The 23,109-nt window shown below is 44.7% G+C and overlaps 1 protein-coding gene across 2 annotated transcripts; it reads left to right on the top strand.

The window, feature by feature from the left end:
* Positions 1-5,187: 5,187 nt before the first annotated feature.
* Odf1 (outer dense fiber of sperm tails 1) lies at positions 5,188-13,490 on the top strand. Of its 2 annotated transcripts, none has more exons than XM_048359122.1 (2): positions 5,188-5,457; positions 13,020-13,490. In XM_048359122.1, the coding sequence occupies exons 1-2, from the start codon at positions 5,188-5,190 to the stop codon at positions 13,488-13,490; spliced, it is 741 nt and encodes a 246-aa protein (XP_048215079.1). The 2 variants fall into 2 exon arrangements, with proteins under 2 accessions (XP_048215079.1, XP_048215078.1); XM_048359121.1 differs by having other exon boundaries at positions 5,188-5,504; positions 13,022-13,490.
* Positions 13,491-23,109: the final 9,619 nt, after the last annotated feature.

Here is a 23,109-nt window from a genome sequence, read left to right as displayed (position 1 = left end):
GTCATCTTAGTTGGCTTCTGGAAGTAAAAGAAACAGAAACTGATTGGGCCTTAGGATTTTATTGGAAAGGTATGGAGTAGCTCATAGACCCAAAGAAAAACTGAGGGTCAGTGTATGAAAATGACAGCAAAGGCTAGTAAAGAAGGTGTAGTCTCCTTGGGGTCCACTGCCTTTGCTCAAAGCTAGTGTTCTATTACTTGAGTCACAGCTCCACTTTTAGCTATTTTGGTGATTCATTGAAGATAAGGGTCTCCAGAGCTTTCCTGAGTTGGCTTTGAACCAAGATCTTCAGATCTCAGCCTTCCGAGTGGCTAGGATTACAGACATGAACCACTGGCACTAAGAAGGTTGTTATTGTTGTTATTATTATTATTATTATTGTGCTGGTACTTGAGCTTGAACTCAGAACCTGGCACTATTCCTTAGCTTTTTCTTTCAAGACTGGTATTCTACCACTTGGGTCATACCTCTACTTCTGTATTTTTCCTGACTAATCAAAGTTAAGAGTTTCACAAACTGGGCACTGGTGGCTCACACCTGTAATCTTCCATACCCAGGAGGCTAAGATCTGAGGGTTACGGTTCAAAGCCAGCCCAGGCAGGAAAGTTCCCCATGAGAGTCTTATCTCCAAATAGCCACCAGAAAACTGGAAGTGGTGCTGTAGCTCAAAGTGGTAGAGAGCTAGCCTTGAGCAAAAGAGCTCAAGGACAGCACCCAGGCCCAGAGTTCGAACCCTACAAACAACAACAAAAAGTTTCACAAACTTTCTGCCTGGGCTGGCTTCAAACCGTGACCCTCTCTTCTCAGACTTCTGAGTAGCTAGGAATACAGGCGTGAGCCTAGCCTGTTTTCATGCTTCCTGTCCTCAAGCTCCCTGAAGGGAACTGAGTTAACCAGGTCTTTCTTGCATTTGTCTATAGGGTGCTGTGGGTGTTAGGCAGACAGAACAGCAGATGGCTAATATAAGACCACTTCTTCAATGGTCTGCTTGGAGGAATGGCCATGAAGCCCACTTCAATTAATAGAGGCAGGGCCCAGAAGTAAGCATAGCAATTTTAAAATTTTATTTTCAATTAAAAAAAATTTTATGTCAGTAGTAGGACTTGAACTAAGGGCCTGGACATTGTCCCTGCACTCTTTTGCTCAAGGCTAGCACTCTACCACTTTGAGCTATAGCACCACTTCCAGTTTTCTAGTGGTAAGTTGGAGCTAAGAGTCTCACAAACTTTCCTGCCTGGGCTGGTTTTGAACCACGATTCTCAGATCTCAGCTTCCTGAGTAGGTAGGATTACAGGCATGAACCACCAGCACCCAGCTCCATATTAAAAAAAAAATTATGCCATTACTGGGGCTTGAACTTGCTTAGCCTTTTCACTCAAGGCTAGTGCTCTACCACTTGAGCTGTAGCTCCACTCACTTCCAGTGTTTTTTGCTGATTAACTGGAGATAAGAGCCTCTCAGATTTGTATGCCTAGACTAGCTTTGAACCTTCACATCTCAGAATTCTGAGTAGCTATAATTATAGGTGTAAGCCATTGGCACCCAGCTGAGTCTTACATTTTAATGCAAAGTTAGTGTGCTAGACACTACAACATCATAAAGTATTGCATTATGAAATGGATAAGATCCTCAGAAGAAAAATATCAGTTTTATGGATTCTTTTGTGTATATGTGTGTGTGTGTCTGTGCATGCGCATGCATGCAATCATCCTAGGGCTTAAACTCAGGTGCTAGTTACTCTTCTTGAGTGTCTTCTACTCAAGGCTATTGCTCTAACACTTTAGCCATAGGCCACCTCTGATATTTTTTGGTGATTCACTGGAGATAAGTGGCAATCAGAATTTTCCTGCTAGCTTTAAACTGAGTTGAGTATCTAGGATTATAGTCACGAGCCACCAGTGCCTGGCTCATGGATTCTGTGTGTGTGTGCGCGTGCGCGCGTGCACGCGCCTATGTGTCCTGAGGCTTGAACTCCGGGCCTGGGCACTGTCCCTGAACTTCTTTTGCTCATCTAGCACTCTACAATTTGACCCATCACCCTACTTTCAGCTTTTTCTGAGTAGTTTATTAGAGATAAGAGTCTGAAGACTTTCCCGTCTGGGATGGCTTCAAATCAAGATCCTCAGATCTCACCTCCTGAGTAGCTAGTATTACAGGCCACCAATACCCAGCTCATAAATTTTGTTTTTTTTTGGTCTGTCATGGGGCTTGAACTCTGTACCTGGGCACTATCCCTGAGCTCTTCAGCTTAAGGCTAGTGCTCTACCACTTGAGCCACAGCACTACTTCCGGTTTTCTGGTGGTTAATTGGAGATAAGAGTCTTACAGACTGTCATGCCTGGGCTGGCTTTGACTGCGATTCTCAGATCTCAGCCTCCTGAGTAGCTAGGATTACAGGCGTGAGCCACTAGTACCCAGCACAGATTCTTTTCTATCAGAACTGAAGTTATAATGTGTGTATCATTTTGTGCTTGATGTCTTACCACTGTGCATGGATCTCACATCTACTGGAGGAGCACTTTTGTGACATTGACGTGGAGAGTGGATTTGACCTGTTGTTGTTTATGTGATGGGAAACTTTTGGGTCCATAGTTCTGCCAGCACTGAGGACCAAGCAACTATTTCCCAGCTTAAGAAGTTGCCAAGGCCTGCCTTCCTTTCCGGCAAAGGTTCTACCTGGACACCAGCCCAGGAAGGTGGGAGCTTCCAGGGACACCATCTTGTAGAAGGCAGGCCCCACTTCTGTAATCAAGTCCACAGAAATACCCTATGTTTATGCCTCAAGAAACGGAAACCTGTAAGGTGTGGCTGGCTCACACCTATGATCCTAACTTCTCAGGAAGCAGATCTGAGGATCACAGTTCAAAGCCTGCCCTGGCAAACAAACCCTAGAGACTCTTATCTCCAATTAACCAGCAAAAAGCTGGAAGTAGAGACATGGCTCTAGTGGTACAGCATCAAACTTGAGTTGAAAAGCTGAGAGAGAGCCTGAGGCCCTGAGTTCAAGCCCTTAATACCAGCACATGTGCACGTGCACACACACACACACACACACACACACACACACAGAGAGAGAGAGAGAGAGAAAGAGAGAGTTGAAATATTATGGGGTTCAGCAGGTTCTTATGAATTTGAATTTCAATGTGAACTTTCTAATGTGAATGAACCCTTTTTCTATCAGATCTTAAAAAGAAGTTCTGCCTTTAGTTATTGGAAAGGATGTTAAAAAAAATGCTTCATGATGGAGTGGAGTGAATTCACAAGGAATGTGGAAGAATCCTAGTTGAAATAGAACCATTCCCATCTTAATCATGTACTGTGTAACTTCAAATGTGTGCTTAAGCTTTTGAACCTGTGTATTTAGCAAGTTAAAACTAACAGCCTGCCTGTTTCAACCTTTGCTGACATTTGCGAAAGGGAGAGAATTCACTGGGATTAGGAGTTCAGAAGTCTCTCACCCTGCACGGTGGAGACATCTGGATGGTGTCTGCACTTCATCAGAAAAGCATGGCCATGTTCCTGTGAACAGAGGCTACCCCTCAGGGACTGCCTAGAACCACTCTCAAAGGGGGTCAGCTTCTGTTCACGCAAGAGTATTCTTCAACTTTGCTGTTCCATTCAGCTCATGTGACTTCAAGGGGCCGAGGGCCCTGCCCTCGTGACTTTTAGACTAAAGGAAAAAGTAACTGTATGAAAAGCATGTGAGCATAGACTACTTGGTGGTGGCAGGTATGGGGGTAGGGAGGGGGCAGAGAAGGGGCATGAACGTGAGAGGAGACCCACAGGCTGCCTCAGAAATTACCAAGATCCAGGATCTGGGGAAGGAGGCAGAGGCCACATGTTAGTCCTTGCCGTATTAAAAGGCTCAGGAAAGATGGAAGGCTTTTAAGGCAAGCGGTGGGGAGGAGAGGATGTTGAGGGTTGACAGATTTATATACAGACATCGCTCTGGTTAAAATGTGGAGAGTGGATTGGATAGGGAGGGCATGAGCAGCTATGAGGGAAGGTGACCTTGCTATCCTGTATCCACAATTCCTGCTCCAGGCCTGCCTTGTTCCTTGACTTCTGGCCTGAGACACCTGTTCTATCGTTGCCTTGCCCTTGACTTCACTGGGGCTGTCTGACCTACCTTTCAACTCCTGCCAATTAAAAAAGAAGACAGTGATCTTTCACTGGGTTCAAAATAAAATTCAAGCCCTGTAGTAGCCTTGAATTCCCTCTCCAGTGTCACATCCAGCCACTCATCCTCAAGAATCCCTTGGGCCCTAGTCCATGGAAAGACCGATTAAGAGCAGGACAGAGTTTCAGGGAGAGGAAAAGAAGTACCACAAGCCACATTCGAGGCCACATCTGTAGTCCAGGAGGTTGATTCCAAATTAGAGCCTGAAACAAGTGTATCAGGGATCAAATACTCCATAGCAAACACTTGGAGGCCTGGACACAAGACTAGAGCTAGGACAGAATTGGGAGCACTTGAGAGTCGCTTATCTAAGGAGAATAGGCTAGTGAAGGAAGGCCAGTTGTTGTAAATGTCGAAGGCCCTGGGTTTAATCAGCACTGGGAAGGGGGAAATGTAGTCAGGATTCAAGAGACTTGGAGCTGAGGTCAAGGACAAAAAGCTCATTTGAGGGGGACTTGATAGGAGGGAAACTACAGGGAAGTTCTTTGCATTGTCTGCCTAGACTGATCAAGGCTAAGGCTTGAATCAGGGCTACAGGCAGAAAGGCACACATTCAGGTCGCAGGCAGTTCTTGCCATTGTCCCCACTAGGATCAACACAATCATGTAGTGCTTTGTCCTCAGAGCACACACAAGTGAAGGACATTACAGTATGTTCCTGTGAGTTCTCTCCCTCACCCCCAAGGTCTGGGATTGCTTGGGAGACCCCTCCAAACACCAAGGGGGATGAAACCTCAGCCTTAGGATGGCTTTGAGCGGGGGGGAGGGGGGGCTTCGCAACTCTAAGGCGGGTCTCTGCAGACTATGACCCTGTGTGGTTCACATGGTAACCAGAAGGCTGTGACATACTTAGAAGGCAGTGAGGTCACAGAACATAAGCTTTAAAGTAAGTGAACCATATGTGCCTCATTTAATTTTAACAGAGGCCTCTGAGAAGAGCTTAGAACAATTTTTTCCCTCGAGTGCCATTTCCCAAAGGTACTCACAGAACAATAAGGTGTGACTGTAATGGCTGCACTGAGTTGTCTTTTGGACAGTGTTAGACGGGACATAAAGAAGGTGGACAGAGAATTAAGACAATTGAGATGCATCGACGAATGCACACGATGCCTGTGCGACCTTTATATGCATCCCTACTGCTGCTGCGACCTGCACCCTTACCCCTACTGCCTGTGCTACTCCAAACGTTCCCGATCCTGCGGCCTGTGTGACCTCTACCCGTGTTGCCTGTGTGACTACAAGCTGTACTGCCTTCGCCCGTCCCTCCGCAGTTTAGAGAGGAAAGCCATTAGAGCCATCGAGGATGAAAAGAGAGAGCTTGCCAAGTAAGAGAACCCTCCTCTTTATAGACGAGACAGATCAGATTTAGACATTAGTTTGGGAGGGAGGGAGGGAAGGAGGGGACCACTAATATTTGAACAAAGAAAAATTAAAGCTGGATGCTGGTGGCTTATACCATCCAGCTACTTAGGAGGTTGAGATCTGAGGATTAAAGTTAGAAACTAGTGCAGGCTTTTATCTCCAATTAACCACCAAGCTGGAAGTGGAGCTATGGCTCAAGTGGTACAGTGTTAGCCATGAGCAAAAAAGCTCAGAGGGCTCAGGCCCTGAGTTCAAGCCCTACTAGCAGTGTGTGTGCACACGCACATGCGCGTGCATGCACACACACGAAAAATAATGGTTTAAATTAATGACTGATGACTTAGGAAAGATTTAAGAAGTGTAACTGGGTCCATGGTGGGAATTATGACAATTCTCCACAGACAATGTAATGAAGTCGAACGGCAAGGTTGTTGGTGGTTGACAATTTGAGTGCCAGAGTGACAAGTCAGGGGGCTTTTTAGTGAGGGACATAAATAAGGGGTTTTATTGAAAAGCTATTGGAAGCAGCAAGCTCAACATTTCTTTCAGGTTATGACTAAAGAGATTTAACTATATTTGGACTTAGAGGTGACTGCTGGAAAAGTAATATTAATTGATCAAGTCCTTAATGTGAGCCAGAGGCATCAGGAACAGGGAGAAAATTGAACAACTGAGGTATTTCCTCAGTTTTGTAGGAAAATGTTTCTCCCGTCTGCCATCTCCAGGCTACGAGTTCAAGTTCACTCAGAGTTGGGGCTATTGCGTTGGCAACTCTCCCCAACCCCAGGAAGGCTGTGCAGAAAAACCAGATAATTAAGTAGTAACTTTCACAATTGACACAAAATGCTTTTCATTGAATTGGTAATTTAATTTTGTTTTGAAAGTATTTTCTTTTTGCTTGGAGCAGACTACAACTTTCAGACTTTCTACATAACCTTTTTGTTAGCATTATGAAAAGATGATACAATCAAATATTGGAATAACATGCCTATGTAAAAAAAAAAGGATGGGTAAGTCCTTCTATGTATTGATGTTGTAAGCAATAAAAGCCAGAGGGGGAGAAAAACTCAAGAGAATGTTTTTTAAAAAGATTGACATAGCTAGATAAGATTCATGGGAAAATAGCTGGTGATAGATGGGTAGGTGGGAAGAGGTGGGTGGATGAGTCCCCTTGACAACTGTGACAGTGGTGATTCACTGGAAAGAACAATAGGACAATGAGTGCTGAGGTCCTCAGCTACCTGGGGGAGAAAGGGCTTCCCTCATAATGGGATTAAGTAGTCACCTACTAGTTCATCCACACACACTGTGAAATAATGCTTATTTTTTTGTCCCTTTTAGGATATCGAGTTCTATGACCTGCTCGCTGTGAGGCAGGGATTCTTTACAATTTGGTCCAGATTAAAGGCTGTTTGTGAATAGGTCTGTGCCCGTGTTCCTCTACGTCTGGGTGCAAGTATTTCAGCCTTGAACTTGTGGCTACTCCCCTCTTCCCACTCTCCTCTGGGACAGTGCTTCGCTGCTTCCTTTCCAGGAGGCCTATTTCTTGACACACAGGAGATGCAAACCTCAGCTTCTTTCTTGGGAGAGTAGTTTGCCCAGGAGGTTAATGCTTTCTCTGCTTCTCCTGACTGTGTCTGAATCTTTCTTTGTACTGGCAATGTGAAGCTGGCTATGTCCTTACATTAATTCCTGTGTGTCTGAATGGATAACCCTGAGTCCATTTCAGAAGTGACCTCAAGTTCGCCCTCTTTTTATCTCTCCTTGGCCATTTTCTTCCCCTCATTCATACCACCTGGGGAAATTCCTATGTTCTATTTCTGTTAGCTTGACATTTCACAATCCAGAGGGCTTAGTGTCATCTGTAAACCTAAATCTTCAATTTTTTCTGAATAGAGGTGAAAATATTAAGCCCTGATCCTAGCTCCAAACTCAGATGAGTTAATGGTTTTTTTCCCCTTCCAGTAAAAAAGTCCTTTTTTTCCCCTTATCTCTATCCTAGCTCTTGATCCATGACTAAATAGATCCATAAATATGTCAATTAATTTTTTTTAACAATGTCTGGTGTTGCCCAAGGCTTTTTGAGTTTAGAATTCATATTCACATGACCTTTCACCCCTCAAAAAGAATGTTGAAGTGTTGGCCGGTTGTGACATGTCTTTTCAGATGTCAGCCTGTATTATCCAGGAGATTCTATCTCAGGTCTCTCGTTGCCTGAGTCCTTCTAAAATTACTTGTCGGTGTGAGAGTTTCTTGCTCTCTCGAGGTGTTCTTTTATGACTAGTAGAAAAACCTCTACTGAAAAATTATTAAATTCGGACTCCTCGAGTCCCCTCTCCAGATGGAGAGTTTTTGCTACTTTCTTCCACTGCTTTCCTCCTACTTTCAAATTCACTTTCTTTTGTTCCATAAAAAATATTAAATTCCTTCCCTTTAAGTTTCTTGAGTGTGCCTGAGGATCTTTTATTTGGTTCATACAAATATGCATTTGGGTTTTATTTTTAGACTTAGGCATAGAAGAGCCAACCCAATCTCTATTATATTTCTTCACAGCTGCTTCAAAAGACAAGCATCTTCCTTAGTACTCAATTCAGCATTTTTGTGTCTTTATCTTGTTTGACACTTCCCTTTTCCTCTAAATTACCTTTTGTACCCTCAAACACTAAGCCGTGATCCTGAACCTTCTCTTCTGGTTTCGGAGGAAATCTGAATCTGGTCCACTTCCCAGAGGCCCAGCCAGCAGCCTGAGTTAAGCGTGCACTTCAGCTCCACACTTCAGGGGCTTCCTGATTTTCTGCACAAAAGCTGGAGAAATAGAAACCAGTTCCTCCTAAATCCTGGCTGTAGGAGTTTATTATCTAGTCGATGGATGCCCACTGTGGCTCCTGCCCTAGACCTTGTGGCCAAATACACCTTGGTTTGCAGATGTAGCCACACTGAACTGGGCTCCATCTCTGCCCCTTTACTGGTCCCAAAAACAAGTATCAGTGGTCACAAAGCATCGGGGGTTAGCCTGAGTCTCAATTAGAAAAGCCCTCAAAACCCCCCACACGAGAGCTTTCCATCCTAAAAATTTCTAACTCTTTTCTTGGTACTGCTTCATGATCTGAGTGTGAGTTTTCAGTGAACCCACTCATAGCCAGTGAGGCTGAGACTTCAGAGCTGGTGACAGCCTGGCATTGCCACAGAGAGGAGAGTATCTTGCATGCCTCTGGTTCTTGCTGCCAAAGTGAGCCGGTTCTTCGGCACACTGTCATCAAACTCTTCAAGCCTGGAGACCTAGGAGTCCATCAGTCCTTGGATACAAGAGGAGGAGCTGCTGCTCATCTAAAGCCAAGTACAATTTTTATTTGTTTTGCAGTGCTGGCACTGGAACATGGAGCCTTACAGGTGCTAGGTGAATGCTCTACCACTTCACTGCTCACATACACCCAGTCTCAAATGTATTTCAACTGTTTGATTTGACCTTATTGTCTAGTGAGACAGGAGTTAAACACTTTAAACTTCAGATTTAGGCCAGGCCATGGAAGGCAGAGCCTGATACAGCCAGATGAAAAAGACTTACACTTTGAGTAAAAACAATGCACCTGACACTTCTTGTTCATTTAATCCTTCTTATATGAACATCACGAATGTCATCTTCATTTAAAGATACCCGAAACAGACTCAGGGGCAATGCTCCTGATCACTAGGAAGTGACAGGGCAAGCCTAGAAGGGAACCACATTTGCCTGAGTTTCTCTAACACCATAACGATGGGTCAGTCATTCTCAAAGGCAGTCCTTGGACCAGAATTGGCAACATCCCTCGGAACCTGTTAGAAAAGCCAGGTCAGCTCCACATTAGACCTACTGAATCTGAAACTCAAGTGGAGCCCAGACATCCTGCCAGGAGATTGTGAATTACGTGACCTGTTTCCTGCCGCTGTGACATTTGTCCTCCAAAAGTCTGGGGCGGCTGAGTATGGAGACACATGTTTTTAATCCCAGCACTTATGAGGTTAAAACAGGAGGATCATGTGTTCGAGGCCAGTCTGGGCTACATAGATCCTATCTTTACAAAAAGAAGGAAAATATCCCAATATAGCTAGAGGAAGGTCTGCCTCCTCGCCCCTTTCTCTGGGCAGTTAGTCATTTCTAATATCTTTGACTTTATTCATCACAGGACTGACACATCTTTGTGAAGATGGATGACTAGAGAGTTCACATGGCGGCAGGCACCGATTTCTGTGTTGCTGAGCATGGTCAGACCTGGGTGTGAAATGGCTTTAAGAAAAGAAGGCAGAAGTATGGGGTACAACACAGGCCCCTTCTCTTTGCAAGCTTCCTGTCAGTTTTCCTGTGAAGCTTCTGCAAAGAACCAGAGGCTGATTTTCTGTGCTTACTAATTACAAGTTAGGCCCAGAATATCAAGCACAGGAGTACAGGAGGCAATCTCCCTTTGTCCAGAGCCACAGAAAATGCCATTTGGGATGGTGGGTGGCTCACCAGACAGAAGGCAAGTTGCAAGTTCCAAGTAGAGTCTGATGAACCACTTCTGGGCTCCTACACGTTGCTCTAAAACCACAAATCCTTCCAGATAACTACAGACCTAGAAGTAGTGAGAACCCTGACCTGGCTGAGAGTTGTAGGCAAGTTCCCAAAGATCACTGTACAGCAGCTGCAGGACCAAAGGAACCAGAATGGCAAGAACCAGGGGATAGGAGGAGTACAGCACAAACACACATGAATCCTACCTGCAGGAGGCAGATCTGGGAGTTGGTTTTTCCTGCTAGCTGTTACTCCCACATCAGTCTCCTGCAGAGGACAGGTGGGCTTCATCCAGCAGGAGCAGCTGAGGCAGAACTGGGAGCTCAGCAGTGCTGCTTGGTGTCCACAGTCCTCTTTGGTTAGGCCTAGCCCCTCTTTGGTAACAGGATTTGATGCTTTTCACCTGGACAAGAGTTTGAGTCTCAGCCATGCACCCATGCTGTGAGATTCCTCAGAGACCAGGGCTTTGCCCACTCTGATCTGTACTTCACTCGTTGCGTGGTTACTAAGCTTCAAGCGATGGCTGTGTCTAGAGGCTGGCTTCCCACAGCCTTGTGAGATCTTCTCTGCCAATCTAATGAGCCAGAATGCTTGGTCTGCAACTTTAGTCACCAGTCCCCTTCTTTTCTTAGCATGGCCTTCATTTAGCATCCCAGCATCTTTCCCAGAGCAAGAAAGATTATTCCATCTTCAAGCTCTTCCAGGGTTGGGGTGGAAATGGAGCTGAATTCTTGCCCTTGATGTGCTACTTATGTTGTTTCCTTTTACCTTTGTCTTCCAGGGATGAGTTCTATTGGACCGTGTTGTAATTAGCCACTAAAAGTCCTGGTTTGTAATTTTCCATACAAGGATAGTAAACGTGTTAAATTGATGCTGTGAGGTCTTAGCAAGTAGAAATAGAGATTAAAAGATATGTTTCCTCAAGAACACAAAACTCTTAGCTTGTACGTGTAGAAACACCCACACAGAGAAGAAAACTGGTCACTGAAATATGTAAGATTACAGCTATTTTTTAAAATATTTCATCTGAAGAGTACATATCTGCATTTTCTGGATCTTCAATGATGAACTTGTATAGCCTATGTAAAAAAAAGAAGTAAATGTTGATATAAAATTCAGCAGAAAGAGGTGATGTGCTAATAATCATATGTGCATCACAGTTACTGGGAAGATTTCAATGAAATGATGTCATTATCATGCCTAGCATTTCCACAGCACATTCAAAAAGGCAAAAAGCCTAACACTGGCTAGGGTCCAGCCTGTAATCCTTGCTACTCAGGAGGTTGAGATCCGAGGAGCAGATTTTCAAGGCAACTCAAGCAGGAAAATCCTTGAACCTCTTATCTCCAATTAACCACCAAAAACCCAGAAGTGGCGCTGTGGCTCAAAGTGGTAGAGCACTAGCCTTAAGTAAAAGAGCTCAGGGACAATGTCTGGGCCTTCAGTTCAAGCCCCATGACTGACCAAAAAGAAAAAAAAAAGCCAGAAGTGAAGCTGTGGCTCAAGTGGTAGAGCCCCACAGCTTTAAACAAATAATTTTGCTCAGAACAGTGCCTAAGTCCTGAGTTCAGACCCCAGAACTGGCATACACACGTGTGCGCACACACACACACACACACACACACACACACACACGCGCCTAACCACCTAACCCTGTGCCAAACATGGTTGCAGATACTGTTCATGCATTTATGAAAGAGACTCAACAACCCAACGTGTAAGGGGACTACCATTTCTAGTTTCCCAGATGAAGGAGGTGAGCACAGAGAGGTTAAGCAACTTGTCTATAGAACAGAGCCAGGATGTGTTCTAGCCTATACTCTTCAGCATGTGGCTTTACTGCCTGTAAATGGTCCTGACTGATCAATTGCCGTGAGCGATTGCTGTTTTTAAGGATTTGCACAGTAGGGCTGTTGAATAGTAACAGGCAGCTTTGTAGGACACATGGCAGTGGCATTGAATAATCCGCTCTGCAGGACCCTGGTGTGGCATTCTCCACTTGCCATGGTGTAATGGTTCTTCCCATGGTTGGGTTCTCTACTGGCCCCACTCCTCCAAGTCTGAGATGACCTCAGTGCAGCTGGAGGACCCACGGGGCAGAGCCAAGCCACCGGCTCTGACTTTTGCTGATGGGAGCTTTCAGGTTGAATGTTGTGATTGCCTATGAATCACAGGACTGGGTCCTAAAGCTCACAGCCATCTTTTTAAAAATTCATTTCGTTTCTTATTTTATTACTTTTGCTTTATTTTTTTATTTATTACTTCATTTTACTATTTAATTTTTCATTGTTTGAGACAGTCTCATTCTGAGGCTCAAGCAATCCTCCACCCTCATCTTTTCAAGTAACTGGAACTATAGGCATACATCACCATAACCACTTTGGTAGCCATCTTCATTTGTGTCTTATGAGCCTTGTTCACCTGGGGCTGGGACTGGAACACAATGATAGAGCACTCTCCTAGCTTGTCTGAGGCTCTAGGTTTGATCCCCAGCATGGGAAAACAAAATAACAAAAATGCTTATCTATATTTAATTGGAGTAAAATAATTACAATAATCTACATTTAATTAGTAAAATAATTATTGTGTAAGCCGTGCAAGGTGTTAAGTAAAAGTACACAGTCTCATCTAATCCTGTAATGATGCTATGTTCGTAAGTATTCTACCTTCATTTTATAGATGAGGAAACTAAGACATTGAGAGGCTAAGGCCCAAGTTTAATAACTGACAGGAGGAATAAGGACTTAAACACAAAGATCTGGAAAGTCAAATAGCTGTGGGGGGAAGAGGGGTTAGTGTGAGTCACAAGAAGGGACTCTCGCTTTTCCATTATACATTTCTGTAAAGTTTGATTTGTCATAATGATTTTTTTTCCCTATTTAAGAAGGCAGCCATCCTCCTATTGTCAGGCAGTGCCCGAGTCCTAAGTCCTTCCCTTTCCCTCTCTTTCAGACTCAGAAGAACCACCAATAGGATTCTGGCCTCCTCTTGCTGTAGCAGTAATATTTTAGGATCCGTGAATGTGTGTGGCTTTGAGCCTGATCAAGTGAAAGTGCGAGTGAAGGATGGCAAGGTGTGCGTGTCAGCCGAGCGAGAGAACAGGTACGACTGCCTTGGGTCGAAGAAGTACAGCTACATGAACATCTGCAAAGAATTCAGTTTGCCACCCTGTGTGGATGAGAAGGACGTAACGTACTCCTACGGGCTGGGCAGTTGTGTCAAGATCGAGTCTCCATGCTACCCTTGCACGTCTCCCTGCAACCCCTGCAGCCCCTGCAGCCCCTGTGGCCCCTGTGGCCCCTGTGGCCCCTGCGGCCCCTGTGGCCCCTGCAGCCCCTGCAGCCCCTGTGGCCCCTGTGACCCCTGCAGCCCCTGCTACCCCTGTGGAAGCCGATTCTCCTGTAGGAAGATGATTTTGTAGATTGTACATTCAGAAGTTAAGTCTTAGCAGAAGTCAGCTACTCCAGCCAGGCAGCTCTTCCAGCATTTCTCTCCCCCTTCCCATGGCCCCGTTGTTGTTGAAGACCATAGGAAACTAAATACATAACTGCAATCTACCGGTGGTGTGTGGGTGTCTTTCTTGGGTTCGGCCCACCAAGGGAGCCTCGCAGTCAGTGGGCACTGCAGGAATGAGGTGGAGTGGAAGAGGAGATGGGCAGAGCTGCCCTCCTGCATCCTCCAGATTCTTAGAACCCTACTCCCCAGGCAATCCAGCGAGATGGACCAGCCCAGAAAACACTTTGTGGAAGCAGGGTAGTGTGGGTTGAAGATAAGCACTTGGCGGTGTTCAAGAGTATTGGGGGGGGGGGGGGGCAGGGAGCGTGTTCACTGACCAAAAATGAGGCAGCTGTCTCAACATTCCCGGGATTGTGAAATAGGTCAGCTCTCCTTGGAAGGATTGTAACCTCTTCGGGATTTCCTTTTTATTTTTATATTATCTTTAAGCCTTTTTTGGGCTTTCTTGCACTATCTGCTTATCTTAGTTCCTGAAATCAATTTCAGACCCCAAGGTTCGAAGTTCAGGAGTTCAGCCCAGGAGAGCTGGGCACTGGGTGGCTCACACCTGTCATCCTAGCTACTCAGGAGGCTGAGATCTAAAGATCATGGTTCGAAGCCAGCCTGGATCAGAAAGTCAGTGAGATTCTTATCTCCAATTTGCCACAAAACATCTGGAAATGGAGGCATGGCTCGGGTGATAAAGTGGTAATTTTGAGTGCAAAAGTAAGGGACAGTGCTCAAGCTTTGAGTTCAAGCCCCAATACTGGCACCAAAGAAAAAATATCTCATCCTATAAGTCCAGTATCCCTGAGCCCTTCACTCCTTGAACAAAAAGGCATCTTTGCCCTCACCATTCCAGGGCATTCTAATCCCAGGAACAGTTTATTCTTTTTTTTTTTTTTGGTCTAAGACCAGGACTTGAACTCAGTATCTAAGCTCATAGGCTGGTGTTCTACCACCTGAGGCATGCCTCCAACTCGTAAGTTCATTTTTGTATTCACCCTCCCACCTACTCAGCCTCCTGCTAGTCCAGCAATTCATCTATCCATCCACCAACCCACCCCGGCCTGACATCTTCATTTCAAATGCTAGGTACCATAGGGATGGAGAGGAAAATACTTCAAATTAAAGTCAAGGTGAGGTGCTGTGGAGGGACGAGAGGTGGAGGATGGAGAGTTCAAAGGAAACTCACAAAGCCTTCAGACGGGACATAGACATTTCCATGGCGCACACTGTTGACATCACTGTCCTGTGGGACACCATAGGGGAAGCCAGAGGCTGGCCTGGGGAGAAATGGCTACCTTCATCTGCTCACCACCCTCACAGGGAGAGACTTGATAGGAAGACAAGTCTTTATTGACTGAGCCACAGTGCCAGGAACTATTCTCAATAAGTATCTTTCCAGGAACTTCTGTAGGATAAAGCAAGACTGCCCACAGGGTTTTTGTTAAAACATCCGGCAGTGAGTAGTCAGCACTGCATTGCCTGTGCCCTCCAACTTCAGAGGAAGGCATGTGGGGTGATATGAGGCAGAGGACTTGGCAGGGTACAGAGGTATGGGTCATGTCTGGGGTCTTGGGGACAGGTACATAGTAGGGCTTGCTCCATGAACTAGCTGAGAACAGGGAAGAAGATATGAAGGAGAAGAAAGACACTTAGCTGGGTACTGGTGGTTCACACCTGTAATCCTAGATACTCTGGAGGCTAAGATCTGAGGGTCATGGTTCAAAGCCAGCCCAGGCAGGAAAGTCTGTGAGACTCATCTCTAATTGACCAGCGAAAAGCCAGAAGTGAAGCTATGGCTCAATGCAAGAGCACTAGCCTTGAGCAAAAAAACTCAGGGACAGTGCACAGGCCCTGAGTTCAAGCTTGATCAACACCAATGTATGCACAGATACACACACACACACACACACACACACACACACACACACACACACTTATTGCCTTAGATGGACCCTCAGGTTTGAATAGATGTCACTTTACAGTTTTCAGATCAGAGTCCAACCATAAACAACATTTTGTCTATCTGGAAGGGAGATTGGCATGACTCTTGAATGGACAGAGGCAAGACATTAGCTCAGCTGAGAGATGAAGGATGAAAGGCTCTTTTGCTATCTAACTTAACCAAAAATTATTTAACTTAGATAAATATGGGAAATTCTAATAAATGTGATTAGTAAATATTGCAGAATTAAGATTGAGAATGAAGATAATTAAACTTCATGGAATATATTCTAGAACTGAAAAGCCAATTTTTATCATAAGTTTCTCAGGCTACAGGATTGTGGCAAATTTATTCCCAATGGCTATACTGTTTGATTTCTTTCAAAACTCTCAAAAATTCTATAAAATGATATTAAAGTATATCAGTTGACTGTTCTTCAGTTGTGGTAGTTTTTTGCTTTTTGCCAGTCCTGGGGCTTGAACTCAGGGCCTGAGCACTGTCTCTGGCTTCATTTTGCTCAAAGCTAGCACCCTACCATTTGAGCCATAGCACCATTCCTGGCTTTTTCCTATATATGTGGTGCTGAGGAATCGAACCCAGGGCTTCAGGAGAGGCAAGCACTCTACCACTAGGCCATATTCCCAGCCCAGTAGTTGTAGTTTTATATGGTAAATTCACATCCTCAGAATTACTGGACTAAGTCCATTTCCAGTTATCTCAACTTCTGCGGGTAGGGGTATACCTCAGTGGTAGAATGCATGCTTTGTATGCATGAGGCCCTAGGTTTGGTCCCAAGCCCACACCTCCAATAGCGAGCAAACATACAAACTCTCTACACAGAAATTCCTTTATCTCTGCCTTCCTCTATCCCATATAAGTGTCATAAACTGAAAAATTGGCCCATCGTTTAGGCTTCTTGATGTTGATCAATGTAGATAATATGACAGACTTAAATATTCCTCCCCTAAAGCTCCACCAAGCACTGGTTCAGTGTTAGTCACAAGGCTATCACACCCATCAAATATCCTACCACATCTTGATGGCTCATAATTCTGGCCTTCACTGACGACAAGGCTGACGATGACAGGCTCTTGGGTGAGCTTCAGAGAAAGTGTCAGTAATGGAGAGTCCTGGAGATAGAATGCCAGGCAGGGTGTTTGAAATCCAGCAGGCTATTCCTGAGGCAAGTGGTCTACCATGTGAAGCCTCTTCCAGCAGGTAAATCGTTCCCTGTAGAACAGAGAGTCAATGGAAAGTAGCCTTCCCTTCTTTTTTCCCCTCTTCTCCTTATCTTCCCTTCCTTTCCCCTTCCTCCCTCCAATTCCTTTCCTTTTTTCTTTCCTGTTTGCCTTCCCTGCCTTCCTGCTTCTCCATAGGCATTGAGGAGTCAGGGATCAATAAGCTAAACCTGGTCCCCTACTTTCAAAGAGGATTTCAGTATAGAGAGGACATAAATATGGAGTAAAAAGAAGGAAAATGGGTAAGATAGTTGGACTTAGAGACTTTAGGGTCTGTTTTATCATCTATAAAATTGGGCCACCTAGCTTTTGTTTTTTGTTTTGTTTTGAGACAGGATCTTAGTATTTAATTTAGTCCAGGCTGACCTTGAACTCATCCTCCTCATACCTCAGCCTCCAGAGGTCTGGAATCATACACTATAACACCTGGAAAGATCTATACAAAGAGCAGAACCCAGAAAGCTCAAATAGATCACTTAGAATCCTAAGGCAAAATGCTATATAGCCCTAAATCATTGTCCCCTCCAGGCCTCCTCCTATTTCTATCTCCTCCACCTAGTTCTATCCCTTTTGCTTACACCTATGCAGTCTCTTAATCTGTAATTGAAGAGAAATTGCAAAGAACATCTTTTAACTTTGGGAGGGAGGAAAGCCATCTAAGCAACACAGGACAGCCAGAAGCCACAACAGAAAAAAACAGATATATTCAATTACATTTCTAAATATTGTGAGACAAAAACCGCAGAGCCAGCTTGTCTGGCTGCTGCTTCATCTCTAGGCCTCGCCCTTGGGAGGCAGAAGTGGGAAGATGATGAATTCAAGTGCAGGTTACAGAACCTGGTCTCAAAAAACAAACCCCAAACAAGAGATTTCCAAAAGTTAGAAGAAAAGTAAGGAAACAAATAGTTGAAACTTTATATTGTTAGTAGACAATTTGGAAAGCAAAGGACAAACTTAAAAAGAATATATCTAACATCTTTATCCTATGATCTTCAGGAACTACAAGCATGTAAGATGTCCCTCAATAAGTGAATGGATAAACAATTAACGGCACACCGTATCATTGGATCTTTTTCCATGAGAAAAATAAATGAGCTATCAAGCCACCAAAAAGTCATAAAAGAAATTTAAATGCATAGTGTGTGTGTGTGTGTGTGTGTGTGTGTGTGTGTGTGTGTATGCTTGTGTAGGGCTGACTAAAAAACATGGGATTTCTTTTTCTTGTGTAGGCCAATAATGCGGCTTGAACTCAGGTCCTCACGCTCTTGGTTGGCTTTTGTGGCACTCTATCACTTGAGCCATACTTTCACTTCTGGCTTTTTGGTGGTTAACTGTAGATAAGAATTGAGTCAGGGCCTGCTGGTGGCTCACACTGTAATCTTAGCTACTCAGGAGGCTGAGATCTGAGGATTGAGGTTCAAATCCAGCCCAGGCAGGAAAGCCTGTCAGACACTCATCTCCAAATAACCACCAGAAAACTGGAAGTGGCACTGTGGCTCAAAGTGGTAGAGTGCTAGCCTTGAGCTGAAGAGCTCAGGGACAGCACCCATGCCCTGAGTTCAAGTCCTGAATTATTTTTTCTTGGGTTTGTCTGCATGAGCTAAGATCCTCAGATCGTAGTCTCTTAAATAGCCAGGATTACAGCTGTGAGCTATCAGTGCCCTATCAGAATTTTTTCAGTGACAAAACTGTTCTGGAAGGCACAGTGATAGTAGTTACAGGACATTGTGCATTTGTCAAAGCCATACAACTTTATAATAGAAAGAGTGGCCAGTGTGTACAAATTTCAAAACAAAATCAGGGACAGAGCCTAGGCCCTGAGTTCAAGCCTCACAATAGACAAAAAGAAAAATTTTATATGACAAATGTATCAAAACAGCTCATTGAAGAGGTGAGGGGAAAGAGGTGACCTAAATGACTGTGGAAATGAACACTGAATTCCAGTTCAGCCACAGAATAATGCCCTGCCCCCAACAGATCTGTCTACTAATTACTAGAACTGCTGAACCCATGCTACCTTTCATGGCAAAATGTATTAAGGTAAACCTGCATGCATAGTCATGTGATTAAGGATTTTAATTTGGGGAGAGGGTCTGGGATTGTCCAGGTAGGCTCATGTAATCACATGGGCCACTGGCCTCAGGTATGATGCACAGCAGGGGCCATGAGCCAACATGACCTCTAGATGCTGGGAGAACAACCACTGGACTTGCCCTTGGGTCTGCCAAAGAAACATGGTCTTGTTGATCACTTTGATTTGAGAACTTGTGACTCCAGAATTGGAAGAAAATGAATTTGTGTTATTTTAAGCCACTAACGTTGTGATACTTTGTTATAGCAACAGCAGAAAATGAATACAAGGTCATGGTTAAGATAGGATCCATCATTTCTACTTTAGTATTTCTGAGTCCCTGAGGGGAGATTTTTATGGAATGAAAGAAGTAGGCCAAGAATCTCAGATTTCAGCAGGGGAGAAGTTAGTGTGTAGAAACCTTATAAGATCTTAAGACTGACTGGGGAATGGCATGGTCCTTAAGCTTGCCTGTGCATCTGAGTCAACTGAGGACACTAGCACATTCCCCAGAGGGATTCTCTGGTCCACAAGAGACACACCTGGTATGGCTAGGGAGAGCTGAAGGGCCCAATGGCCAACAACCTAGGAGAATAGAAAGAAGGGCAGAGTTGAATAACTCTGGGCAGAACTTTTGTTTGTGTGGATGTCAGTACTGGGGCTTGAGTTTAGGGCCTGGGCATTGTTCCTTAGCTTCTTTGCTCAAGGCTGGCACTCTACCACTTTAGCTACAGCTCTACTCTGTCTTATTGTTGGTAATTGGAGATAAGAGTTTCCTGGCCAGGTTAGCTTTGAATAGTGATCCTCATATCTCAGACTCCTAGTAGCTAGGATTATAGATGTGAGCCATTAGCACTCAGCTTCTGTGCAGAATTTATACACCAATGAAATTTGAACCTGCAGCACAATAGTAAAAAACAATGAAATTCATAGAATGTGCATTAAAACAACACTTAAACCACACTCCATATTTATTCATATTCAAGAATACATATCAGTCTGGGTACTGGTAGCTCAAGTCTGTAATTGTCACTACTCAGGAGGCTGAGATCTGAGGATCACAGTTTGAAGCCGGCCTTGGCAGGAGAGTCTATGAGACTTTTATCCCCAAGTAACCACCCAAAATCCAGAAATGTATATGTGGTTCATGTGGTAGAACACCAGGCTTGAGCAGAAAAGCTCAGGGACTGTGCACAGGCTCTGAGTTCAAATGCCAGTATTAGCACACACACACACACACACACACACACACACACACACACGTTGGGTATGGGTACTTCATGCCTGTAATCCTAGCTACTCAGGAGGCTGAGATCTGAGGTTTGCAGTTCAAAGCCAGCCCAGGCAGGAAAAGTCCCTGAGACTCTTATCTCCAATTAATCACCAGAAAACTGGAAGTGGTGCTATGGTTCAAGTGGTAGAGCGTTAGCCTTGAGCTGAGGAGATCAGGGACAGCGCCCAGGCCCAAAGTTTCAAGCCCCACGATAGACAAAGAAAGAAAGAAAGAAAGAAAGAAAGAGAGAGAGAAAGAAAGAAAGAGAAAGGAAAGAAAAGAAAAGAAAGAAAGGAAGGAAGGAAGGAAGGAAGGAAGGAAGGAAGGAAGGAAGGAAGGAAGGAAGGAAGGAAAAAGAAAGAGGGCTGGGATGTAGCTCAGTGGCAAAGCGCTTGCCTAGCAAGTGCAACGTCCTAGGTTCGATCCCCAGTCGATCCCCAGTTCCAAAAAATAAAAGACAAAAAAGAAAGAAGGAAAGAGAGAGAAAAAGAAAGGAAAAAAATTAAAGAACACATATCAAACCCATGGGATGTCTACAGCAGGGAGCTAGGACTGGAGATGAGCGATGTTTGTAAATAAGACAGGCCTTATGAGTGACTGATGATGATAAAGAACTGTATTTTGAGAAGTCTGATCAATTCACCTGAGGCGGAGGAAAAAGAGGAGGGGAAGGAAGTGGAAAAGGAGAAGTGATTGTTTAAAAAGGTCCGGCTCTGGTGAGCCTGTCATTTTAAAATGCTCTGAAGGGACTCTTGCTTCTAGAGCCCATAGCTTGCCGGTCACACCTATCACCAGCAGATCTGTAAACAACATTCTAAAAAAGGGAGCTATAGAGAGCAGGAAAAGGGGTGTGTGGGGGTTGGGGGGGAAGCACAGAGGCTTCTAAAATGGCAGCTTTTGAGTTAGGACAGTGGCACTGCGGAAAACTGTCTTCCTTTATTTTCATAATTACATTTTGTTTGATTTCTTTCTTCTCATTAGGTAGCCTAGGCTGGTCTCAACTTCTCTCACTCCTTCTGCCTCAGCCTTGCAAGTGCTAGAATTTTAAGTGGACACCACTGTTCTCAACTCTAGATCACCTTCAGTGTCATTATATTGCTTTTCCTTATTTTGTAAACGCCATGACTTTTTGTTTTTAAGTTGTTCAGTTTCTAAGGAGGGTTAAGAGCCATGAGGGAACTGAATAGCCACTTGAGATTTTAAAACTCAGGCTGAATAGTAGCAGGTGCCAAATTTAGCAAAAGTAAACCTGAAACCCCAGTGGAAACAAGAGTTAACGCTTTAAGGCGGGAAGAAATTTTAATAGTGATACTTAAAATATCCTTATATGTTTCACTGCAGTTAAAATACAGGACATGGACGGAACTGATACTTGCTATCTAAATAAATGATACTCCTTGATAAGAAAAAGTGAGGCTATTTATTTAATCGGGCATTTTAGACTGGGTCCTTTCAGAAGCACAAACCAGAATAAATCAGCGAAGAAACAGAAGGCAGCCAGGGAGGTGGGCGTGGCTTCAGATGGTAAAGCTAGTCTGCCGCAGAGTGACAGCGAGTGGGCGGGCTGGTAGGCCCTGCCAGTCAGGACTGACCAGTTACCAGCGAGGTCGCAAAGGCAAAGCCACAAATCAGAGGAGGCCACGCCCCCAGAAGTGAGCCTGCCTCCATATACCGTCCCACCCCACTATTGGCCAGAAGTGGCCGTGGGGGCGTGGCCTCGGTTGCTGTGCGGTGGATTTCAGGCTCCAGCAGCCGAGCTGCTGATCCCGAAGCCTCCCTGGGGCTGAAGTGGGATGCTCTCTCCTCCCATCACAGAGTTCCTGGGCGTGACCATGTGTTTGTAATCCAGAGTGTGTATGCTTGGACCTTGGTCCAAGTGGTGACCCTTCTAATTTGGTAAGGACAGGAAGTAACTGGAAGGAATGTAAGGGTTTTCCAGGACGTATCTGAAACTTACACTCAATGTCTTTGATGTGTATGTGATGACAAGCATAAGAAAGAAAGAAGGCAAAGGAAAAATGCCATTTATCTGCATTGATTTCTCAGGAGGAGGGGAGGGGACAAGACTGGATACTGGGCAGAAAAAATGGGCCAGGAGGAGATTACAGACGGTAGATCAATCAGAAGACCTGGCTTATTCTTAGTTTTGCTGGGAGAATATCCCAGGATGCTTAAGGGCATCAACATTGCTTATCCTGAGGTGAATTATAGGACTTCCCTTGTGTGAGATGTGCAGTTTAGGGAGAGATCTGGCAAGGGCAGGGAGGAACTGTGGAGGGAGGGAGGGAGGGAGGGAGGGAGGGAGGGAGGGAGGAAGGGAGGGAGGCTGACAGGCAGGTAGGCAAGCTGGCTATGCTTCTGTTGAGTCCCTTCCCTCTACACCATGAGCTGCTCCACATAGATGCCTGGAACTGACCTCCCACCAGCTTGGCCGGGTAGAGGCTGGGAGACTAAATTCAATTTAAACTAAGTGAAAATAAATGATATCTTTGGCATTTATAGAGAACAAATCACAGCCATTTCAAACTTACTTTGTGATGTATTTGGGAAAGTTACGTTTCACTATTCCCTTAGGATTGTGCAAGGATCAAGAGACATGCACTGATAAGAAAGCTTTGGCTTGCAGCCACTGTTGGACACCTCTGGCTAGGGAAATACAAGTGATGGGTCACCCTGTCCAGTACCCTACCTAGGTGGCCTGCCACACAGACATCTCCATGCTCACTCACTGAGTAGTCCATATTATTTCTCACATTTCAAACCCTTTACACTGAATTAGTTAGGCTGTAATGCTGCCTGCTGTAACAGTCAAACTCTAAATTTCAATGGCTTGAAAAATAAGTGCTGGTTTCTTGCTCACATACAAGTCTAGGGCAGATATCATTGGTTGGCAAGTGGCTTTCAGTGTCTTTAATCTTGTGGCTCTACCCTTTTGATCCTAGAGGTTCTTTATGCCCAAAAAGAAAATAGGGAGGGCAGGTACTTACTTCCAACCTTCTAAGCCAAGAAATG

The sequence above is a fragment of the Perognathus longimembris genome, chromosome 12, assembly GCF_023159225.1.
Source record: "Perognathus longimembris pacificus isolate PPM17 chromosome 12, ASM2315922v1, whole genome shotgun sequence".
Lineage (NCBI taxonomy): Eukaryota > Metazoa > Chordata > Mammalia > Rodentia > Heteromyidae > Perognathus > Perognathus longimembris.
The sequence above is the reverse complement of the archived record's forward strand: the minus strand, read 5'-3'. Positions and strand labels throughout refer to the sequence as shown.